The 10,416-nt window shown below is 43.5% G+C and overlaps 1 protein-coding gene across 1 annotated transcript in view; it reads left to right on the top strand.

Annotated features, from left to right (window-relative positions):
* Positions 1-385: 385 nt before the first annotated feature.
* Positions 386-10,416, top strand: part of SLC9A4 (solute carrier family 9 member A4) — a 50,271-nt gene continuing 40,240 nt past the window's right edge. Inside the window, exons 1-2 of the mRNA XM_081591459.1 lie at positions 386-641; positions 6,419-6,882. Coding sequence (XP_081447585.1) covers positions 386-641; positions 6,419-6,882 — 720 coding nt within the window. The remainder of the gene's footprint in view (positions 642-6,418; positions 6,883-10,416) is intronic.

Genomic DNA, 10,416 nt, shown 5'->3' with positions numbered 1-10,416 from the left:
ATTTTCGCTCACAAAATGAAACCAGTGTGCAGTGACGTGAGGAAACAGCTTTAAAGGAACAGGTATTTCTACTTCATAAGTTGCTCTTCGAATCACGAGCGGATGGAAGTCACACAGGTAGTTAGTTCCCTGGGCTTTCTCGAGTCTGTTGAGTGATAGGATGCATTTGAGTCAGAAGCTGTGTTGCCTGATTGCAAATGCTCTAAAGGTGGCTTGAAAACATCTATACTCAGAACTCAGTGACACGCTCGGACTCTTCCCGGAATGACCCACGGGCTGTGTGTACATCACCTGTGACCCAGGTGGAGGCTGGCTCTCTCTGAAAATCCTTCTCTCTTCACAAGAGTGGCGCATCAGGGCGCACGCCATGAGAGAAGCCCACGGCATGGGCGTTCAGGCGCTTGTGCCTTTCGGTCCTTGGAGTTGGTGCCTGTTGCTAGCGACCCTCCAGTGTTGTGGAGCATCTTCTGAGTTGAACAGATCCACAGATTCCTCTGCCCAGCATGAGCTTAATATTCGGTTTGCTGCTGCCAGCTCCCAGCCAGCCGAGACAATATCTGTCTTCACACTGGATTATGACTACGTGCAAATTCCCTACGAGGTCACCCTCTGGATACTCCTAGCATCACTTGCAAAAATAGGTAAGGGCCCAGAATGTCTTACTTGGTTTGGGGAGTTGTTTTCTATGTGAGATAATGTGTATGAAAATGCTTTGTAGATGGTGGGCCAAGTGGATTTTAACTATTGCTGCTGTTACATAAAAATTCTATTCTCTTGACTCAAGGGAAAGTCATAACTGATTTTTGTCTGGCCATTTATTGCCTCAGGTTGTGCTACAAAATTTAAGAACCTACTTCTGGGCTCCGGGTTCTTTCTATTTCATCTCCTTCCGGGGTGATAGCCATGTGACATTATTTGGTATGTAAAAATCTCAAGTTCTGTGCATTAAGAAATGCAGAGTAAAGTATGCTGACCTTGGGGTGAGGCCCACTGGAAATTTTAGGACCCACATAATGATTCTTCTGTAAAATGTGCTTTCTTCATTCTTGGCCATGGAACCATGGGCTTCATCAATGACTCTCTTTGTTCATTTTTAAAAGTGGTGTGTGCTCCTTGAAAATTGACAGAAAGCAAGAAACAAGGCCACCAGTGGCAACTTATATCCCTCAGTTATGAGAGAGGGTGGAATTAGAGATGGTATCTGTCAGTAAAATCTTGGTTTACACCTGCGCCAAGAGGAACCAAGGGAGCACTTGTGGTTTCTTCTGCGACATAGAGTGGATTCAAGCTAATGGATGAAATTCTAGCCAGGGTTCTTAGTGCCTCAGGCCAAAGTGATAGATTCTACTCTGAGACCATTTAATCTCCAACTTCACCTCCTTGTCTCCTTAAAAACAGGTATTCCAGAGTGGAAAGCAGATACAATTATTTCAATGGTCAAGTGTAACATCTCCTTTACCTTAGTGATAATCTTTGTTGTTTGAGTAGATAGATTGTCTCACTGAAGGAGACACAGTGAAGTATGTTGGCGGTTATTTATGTTTTGTCTGGAATGGCTGTGAAGTGTGGGTTAAGCCAAGAAATCAGACAGTTAACTCAGGATGCTGGCCATTTCACTGAACTCTCTCCTCATGGATGTTGGGGGCACCAGCATATTCATCAGGTGCCCTTCATCATTGCCATTCATTTTGAGCTCGTAAGGTATGAAGATAAATTGTCAGTGTGAAGAACTCGTGTGCGGTCACATGACCCAATGCCACAGAGGGTCTCACATTATTTCTGAGAAGTGCTCATGTAATCATAAGATTTCCCAAGAGGGTGATCTTCTCGCTTTAGAACTAGGGGTCTATCACTTTTCCTGCAACCACACGGATGCTAAGAACAGTCCAAGTGATCTTCTGTGACCTTGAGGTGTCCTTTGTCAAAATGCCAGCGATTCTGGTCCCACCCATTCGCTTCCTTTCCACAGGAATGCGTGAAGTTGGTCCGGAACCAGGAAACTAAATCTCTCACTGACTAGCCAGTCACACTGTCTTTTTTAATCTCAGTTTGTTCATCTGTGAAATTATTCCTAAGATCTCTTCTTGGTGCAAATAAGGATTTTCTAATGGAAAAGAAGCTTCCATTCTATACCACTAAACATCTCAATGAACACAGGGTATGTTTTATACCAGCAGAAAATACAGATAGGCCCTTAGAGCTGTTGCATGTGTCCAGACTATGTCTACAAGTTGAGAGTCAGCATCAAGTGAGGATGTTGTTGTTCACTGAACTGCTGCCTAAATGTTCTTGATTTTCACGTGGATGCAACTCAGCATGCTAGAGAAAAAGAACACAACCAAAGTAGGTTATCAGTTGGAGCATGCCTATTGAAAAACAATGTCATATTTGCTGGCCTTTAAGAATTCAGATTATTTTTGTATTGTATATGAAAAGAAGGCTTCCCTGATAGCTCAGTTGGGAAAGAATCTGCCTGCAATGCACGAGACCCCGGTTCAATTCCTGGGTTGGGAAGATCCCCTGGAGAAGGGAAAGGCTACCAGTTCCAGTATTTTGGCCTGGAGAATTCCGTGGACTGTATAGTCCATGGGGTTGCAAAGAGTTGGATACGACTGAGTGACTTGAAATGAAGGTCGAATTTAGTGAATACATAGTGTGATCCAAGTACTGGGCTTGTAGCTTTATTGTTGTTGCTGTTCACTCGCTAAGTCATGCCCATTTCTTCACAATCCCATGGATTGCAGTATACCAGGCTTTCCTGTGCTTCACTACCTCCCAGAGTTTGCTCAAACTCATGTCCATTGAGTCGGTGATGACATCCAACCATCTCATCCTCTGTCACCCCCTTCTCCCCTTGCCCTCAGTCTTTCCCTGCATCAGGGTCCTTTCCAATGAGTCGGCTCTTTGAACCAGGTGACCAAAGTATTGGAGCTTCAGCTTCAGCACTGGTCCTTCCCATGAATATTCAAGATTGGTTTCCTTTAGCATGGACTGGATAACTTTATATATGATAGCAAAATAATAATAATAATAATGACATAAAACTTTAACACTTAAGGAGTCCACAAAGATTTTTTAGATTCTATATTATAAAGCTTGAATCAAAATATGATTAATAATTGCTAGTATTATCATTCATTCTTTTATTCAGTCTTTCTACCAAGACACATGTATTGAGCACCCCGGCAATGTGTGGGAATCATTTTGGTCCCCAGCCTCAAACGAGAAGATGGGTGAGTCTAGTCCTGCCTCATAGGTGCTTCAACAAGGGCCATCTTTGACTTTCAGGCAGGACTTAGTTATCTGTGGCCATTTAAGTTTCAGGCCCTGAAACTGTAAAGTCTAAAAGTGAGTGACTGTTTTGTCCATTATGGAAAGGGAGAAGAGCTGTGAAATGTGAAATTCACAGAGTATTTCCCTGAAAGGGCCCTACTTACAGGTTGAACCCTCTTCCTGCTATCAGTGTGTAGATGCACCTTAGTTTCAGGCAGGTGACGTGGGCTCATTTCAGGAAACTCAATCCCTGGAAGCAGGACCACCCGGGGAAGACACAGGGCCTGAAAAAAATCACACTAGGGGCTCTTCTGCCTGCCTTATGTATTTTAAAAGTTAAGTGTGATTAAAATAAGCATTCATTGAAGAAGGAAGAGGAGCAAGAGAGGGGAGAAGGAGAAGAAGGAAGCTGTTAGTAAGAAATGGAGAGCGCTTCCCTGGTGGTCCAGTGCTTAAGAATCTGCCTGCCAATGCAGAGGACACGGGTTCCATCCCTGGTCCAGGAAGATTCCACATGCTGCGGGGCAACTGAGCCCGTGTGCCACAACTACTGAAGCCTGTGCACTACAGCCCGTGCTCTGTAACAAAAAAATGCCACCACAATGAGAAGCCTGGGCTCCACAACTTGAGAGTAGCTTCCGCTCACCTTAACTAAAGAAAGCCCTCATGCAGAAATGCTGCACAGCCAAAAATAAATAAATAAGAAAAAAAGAAAGAAACAGAGAAAGCAGCACTCGAGAAGGAGAACTTAAACTGATCTTGAAGCCAGTGGGCTGGGTGTGTGGTTTGGCATTTCTCTGGATACTAATTAAAGTCCATTGTATTAAGCTGCCTGCTAATGGTAGATGGAGAAATTCACAGCTGTGGTCAGGGAAGCCCATAAGCTCTGAATCTGAAAATTCCTAAGATCTTCCATGGCCCCCAAGGCCTATGGGAGGGAGAAAGGAAACGGCAACCCACTCCAGTATCCTTGCCTGGAAAATCCCATGGACAGAAGAGCTTGGCGGGCTACATGCAGTCCATAGGGTTGCATAGATTCAGACATGACTGAGGGACTAACACTACCTCTTTAACCTTGAATTTCACACCCTCCATTGTTTAGCTCAAAACTATCTTGCAACTCTTCCCCTAATAATCTTCCCAATTAAAATGTGCTCCAGTCAGATTGTTGCAGGGAAGAACAAAATCTGACTACAGGTCAGATCTGTTTCTTTTACTTTAACCTTTGCTTCTCGTTGTGTCTGTTCACTAAGAGGATACTGTCTGTACATAATGGCCTGCCTCGGTGAACCCAGCCCCTTGGCCTGAAGGTTAAACCAAAGTGCCTTTGTTCAGGGAAACACCCTGACTGGGTCTACCTGCAGATGGCTACAGGAAGGAAAAAATTAACACATCCCCTGCCAATGCTAGCCATCCCAGGAGATATATGCAAGATTATAGGGCTTTTTACTTTAATTCCTCACCTCCTCTGTCTCTGTGTTTTATAAAAGAAACTGGCATTCAGACCCCCAAAAAGAGTTATTTTGAGACACTCTTATGCCATCTTCTCCATTTGCCAACTTTCCAAATAAAGTTGCCATTCCTTGCCTCAACACCACATCTCCTAGTGTAGTGAGCAGAGCAAGCTTGGACTCAGTAACAAGGTGAATCTACTCAATGAATGAAGATATTTTTGAAACTATCTAGCTTGGCTATTCCTGACTCTCCCCTATTTCTCTCCAAGTTCTCCCCTTCTAAAATGCCTTCCCCTCTGTTATTCAACTATGTAAGTCCTTGTTGTTGTTTAGTTGCTCAGTCGTGTCTGACTTTTTATGACCCTATGGGCTGTATCCCTTGAGTGGGGATTCAACACCCAGATATACAAGGTGCAGAACATCTGGCAGCAGGAAGTGGAATGGGCTGGGAGATGGAGGGGGTGAAGTAGGAGGTCAAGAAGATAGTGCAGTAAGTGGATGAGAAGTGGAAAGGCCCTGCCCTCAGTGAAAGCCACTGGAGTGGAGAAGAGTAGATATGTGTCAGGGGCAGCGAGTGGAAGATGTAAGTGATAAAATAGGTTGCTGATGCATGAAGGAACAGAGGTGATGGAATCCCCATAAGAATGCCACTTGACTTCCTCTTAAGTGGCTGACTGGGTGGCAATGTCATTGGTTACATCAGGGAAACAAAGATTTTTCATCTTTATTTATCAGTTTGGTCAAGAAGGAGGTGTAAGTTTGGAAGGAGCTGATGTTAATTCCCCATGATAGACTTTTTTTTTAAGTTAAAAATGCTTGTTTTATTTTATTTTTAGTTGAAGTGCAGGTGTATATATAAGTTACAGATATACAACATAGTGATTCATAATTTGTAAAGGTTATATTCCATTTATGCAAGGGTGCTAAGTCTTCAGTTGTGTCAGACTCTTTTCGACCCTATGGACTGTAGCCAGTTGGGTTCCTCTGTCCATAGAATTCTCCAAAGAAGAATACTGGAGTGGGTTGCCATTTCCTTCTCCAGGAGATCTTCCCGATCCAGGGATCAGAACCTGCGTCTTTCCTGTCTCCTGCATTGGCAGGCTGGTTCTTTACCACTAGCACCACCTGGGAAGATATACTCTGTTTATAGTTATTATAAAATGCCAGCTGTGTTCTCCATGCTGTACAATACATCCTTGTAGCTTATGCTTCACCTAATAGTTTGCACCTCTTACCTCCCCTACCTATATCTTGCCCTTCCCCCGTGCCCCTCCCCACTGGTAACGACTAGTTTGCTCTCTATACCTGTGAAGTTGCTTATTTGTTGTTAAATTCTCTAGTTTGTCCTGTGGATCCCTCAAGACTCTTGCTTGAGCTTCAAAGGTGAGTTTTGCATGAGAGTGGAGTTCTCCCTCTCATAGCCCTCAGGATGGAGGAGACAGAAAGCAGGAGGAGGCAGGAAGGCATGGAAGGACTGAGAAGATTCTAGAACCTGCACAGGGCGTGGGAAGCACTTGATCTTGTCAAGCTCCAGCCTCGACAAGGATGCTGAGGCTGGGGCATGCGTGCCAGCTTGCCTGGGTACCCATCCGCGTGGCTCTGAAAGGCCCCTTGCACCCACCTCCCCTGGGGTCCCAGCGGCCAGAGCCGGGTTACCTGCCCACCTCTTATCGTGGTTCTCTGCTCCGCAGGCTTCCACCTCAACCGCAGGCTACCCGGCCTCATGCCCGAGAGTTGCCTGCTCATCCTCGTGGGGGCGCTGGTAGGAGCGGTCATCTTCGGAACGGACCACAAGTCCCCTCCGGTGATGGACTCGAGCATCTATTTCTTGTATCTCCTCCCGCCCATCGTCCTGGAGAGCGGCTACTTCATGCCCACGCGGCCCTTCTTCGAGAACCTTGGCTCCATCCTGTGGTGGGCGGGCCTGGGCGCCCTGCTCAACGCCTTCGGCATCGGCCTCTCGCTCTACCTGATCTGCCAGGTCCCGGCCTTTGGGCTGGGTGACATCAACCTGCTTCAGAACCTGCTGTTCGGGAGCCTCATCTCGGCCGTGGACCCGGTGGCCGTCCTGGCCGTGTTCGAGGAGGCGCGTGTGAACGAGCAGCTATACATGATGATCTTTGGGGAGGCTCTGCTCAATGACGGCATCAGCGTGGTGAGATGTCCCCACGGTCCCCAGGGAGGGGGAACCGGGGGTCGGGGGTGGGGATCAGGCAGCCTGGCCACACGCAGCCATTGGGATCTGCAGAGTGCCCACACTGGCTTACTACACTGCTCGCCTTCACTAGCTTCTTTTTTTAATTTATGTGGTTTTTTTTTTTTTGATGTGGACCATTTTAAAACTCTTTATTGACTTTGTTACAATATTGGTTTAGTTTTAAGTTTTGTGTTTTTCGGCCAAGAAGGAGGTGGGATATTAGTGCCTCCACCAGGGATTGAACCTGCAACTCCCTGCATTGGAAGGCAAAGTCCTAACCACTGCACTGCCAGGGAAATCCCCACTATCTTCTTTAAAGAGAGAAACAGAGGAGAGGATGCATAAGTCTAGTGAATTTGGTTTTTCACTTTGCAGAAACTCTTACTAAAGGCTCTTCTGGGTTTTCACACTGGCACGAGCAACATTATTGTTGTTTAGTTTCTAAGTCGTATCCAACTCTTTTACAACCCCATGGACTATAGTCGACAGGCTCCTCTGTCCATGGGATTCTCCAGGCAGGAATACTGCAGTGGGTTGTCATTCCCTTCTCCGGGGGATCTTCCCAACCCAGTGGTTGAACCTGTGTCTCTGGTGTCTCCTGCCTTGGCAGGCGGATTCTTTACCACTGATACCTGGGAAGCCTGGGAGAAGCAATACTTCGGATTTAATGTTCTCTCAGCATCGGACCTCCCCTGTTAGATTTCTTTCTTAAGTCCTGATTTAGATGATGAAATTAAATAAAAGATAGGGGTCAGGAGAGAGATGATGGTGGATTTGCACAAATGCATTGGCTTGTCTATCAGTCTCAGTTGTGTGACTCCCATAGAGAATGTGAGGGGGCCCCTTTGCTTAGGAGTCCTTCAGGAGAGAAGCTGAGAGGAGTTTACAGGCCAGATCAACACAGTATCAACCCCAGAGGTGTCTTTGGCTAGAGGTGCTGGAATATTGTAGACTGCTGTTTCCTTATGTTACTGTAAACCTTCACCAGGGGCTAGTCTCCATGATTTTATATAAACTTTGATGCACTTTTCTTATTTTTACATTGATATCACATCACATAACAAATACTAGGATGCACTTTCAGTGTAAAAGACTGCAACAGTATAAAATTACACCGAATAAAACAAAAGCCTCCACCTGGCCCTCTCCTCACCCCCCTGGATCCAGTTTCCATATCCCTTCCAGTCTTTATCTTGAGCATAGGCATATACATACTCATATGTAAGTGTTGTTGTTGTTCAATCACTAAGTTATATTGGAGAACTCCAGGCTTCCTTGTCCTTCACCATCTCCTGGAATTTGCCCAAACTCATGTCCACTGAGTCGGTGATGTCATCTAACAATCTTATCCTCCGCCATCCCCTTCTCCTCCTGCCTTCAACCTTTCCCAGCATCAGGGTCTTTTCCAATGAGTCACTTCTTCACATCAGGTGACCAAAGTATTGGAGCTTCAGCTTCAGCATCAGTCCTTCCAGTGAATATTCAGGGTTGATTTCCTTTAGGATTGACTGGTTGGATCTCTTTGCATCATTTTACATAAACTTGGTGGGATTACATCAGATGTATGCTTAGATGTAACAAATTTAGACTTCTTTCTAGATCTTTTCCACTGTTGCAGAGTATTTCATAGATGACGTTTGCAATGATTTATTTAACCATTTCTCCATGGATGGATATTCATGTGGTTGCCAATTTTTCACTTTCAAAAACAATACTGTGATAAGTATTCTTGTTTCTACATGTATCTCTCTTTTGTACTTGTGTGCCTTTATATAGGATAGTTTCTTGAAAGTGAAGTTTCTGGGTTAAAAGGTAGTTGTACTTGGGGGCTCCCCTGGTGGTCCGATAGTTAAGACTTCACTTTCCAGGGCAGGGGATACAGGTGCGACCTCTGGTTGGGGAGCTAAGATCTTGCATGCCTCACAGCAAAAAAACCAAATAAACATGAAACAGAAGGAATATTGTAACAAATTTGCTGAAAAAAATCTAAAAAAATAAAAAGTTTTTAAAAGTAGGTGCACTTAAAAAGTTGAGAGATGCTGTTCTAACCACCTCTTCTTCATTCAGTTGATAAAGGAGGGATTCCCACTCAAGGGTTAAGGAATGACTCCAACAGTTAACAAATGAGGTTAATGACAGCGTATTAGTCACTTATACTCACAGTTCAGGGGAGGAGGACATGACACATCCCACAGGGTCACATGGGAGCTGCACTTGGAAACAGAGTGAGCTCTCAGTGTCTGCAGAAGAAACTGTTAGAAGGATGGGGTACCTCCTGGATCCTAAGGAAAGATGTGCTTGACTTTTTTTTTTAAACAAACATTTATTTGGTACCTATTTTGTTCTAGGCACTGTGCTGGCCACTTGGGTGGCAATAATGAGAATGAGATGAGGGTCTTTGCTTTTTTTTAGAATTTTTTTTATATTGGAGCATGATTGATTAACAATGTTGTATTAGTTTCAGGTGTACAGCCAAATGATTCAGTTATACATGTATCTATTCTTTATCAAATTCTTTTGAGTAATTCCATAGCTGGCAGGGAACTGGCCCCCAGTTCACATTGATATGCAAGTACTGGTCCCTGAATAAGGAGGTTATTGGCTGGAGGACCTTACCATGGTGTCAGGTTGCAGGGGGAGCTTGCAGTAGGGTCACTCAGGACCCCTACCCTTTTTACCAAACAAAATATTAAACCTTAATTTCCGTTTTTATGTACACAGCTGCCAAGATTTCCTGGAAATCTTTATGGGCTTATATTTCCATAGAAATATATTTCCATATTTCCATAGAAAATGCATTATTAATAAATGCATATTTCCTTCTGTTGCTGTCAACAAAGGGCCTTGTTTTCTTAATTTTTTCCCATCTAATGAGGAAAAAAGGATGACACGTGTTTGTTGTAATTTGCATGATGATTAAGCATCTTTTCAACAATTGTAGATCATTAGTGTTTCTTATTCTGCAAATTGGAAGTTCATGTCCTCTCAGGGTTGTAAGACTTAAATAAATATATAGGATACCAGTTAAACTTGGATTTCATTTAAACAATGAATCATATTTAATAAGTATGTCCCAATTATTGTATGCAAACATTGATTTTTGTCCACTTTTCTTTGAGACCATTTGGTGGTCTTTTTTATTTTTTCTTTTTTAAAGAAAACTTTAAAAAGGAACTTTTTAAACTTTCTAAATTTTAAACTTTTGGATGCTACATAAAAAGCAAATATTTTCTCCCATTCTGTTCCATAATTATTTTTTAAATCTTGGTATCTTGTATCCTGTAAAAGTTATAAATTTGTATGTAGTCAAACCTACTATCATATTCTTTTACGGCCCTGGGTTTAGTATTTTGCTTTCTGACATTGTACATAACCAAAAATCATACAAACTTTTTTTTCAATTTTCCTCCCTTTACAATTAATTACATAAGTCACCTAGCACACAGTTTTTTAGTATTGTTAGTCATAATTTTCTTTATTTTCTCTTTTTAG

This window comes from Giraffa tippelskirchi, chromosome 4, assembly GCF_054371585.1.
Source record: "Giraffa tippelskirchi isolate mGirTip1 chromosome 4, T2T-mGirTip1v1.2.pri, whole genome shotgun sequence".
Lineage (NCBI taxonomy): Eukaryota > Metazoa > Chordata > Mammalia > Artiodactyla > Giraffidae > Giraffa > Giraffa tippelskirchi.
This window is presented reverse-complemented; position numbering and strand designations above follow the sequence as displayed.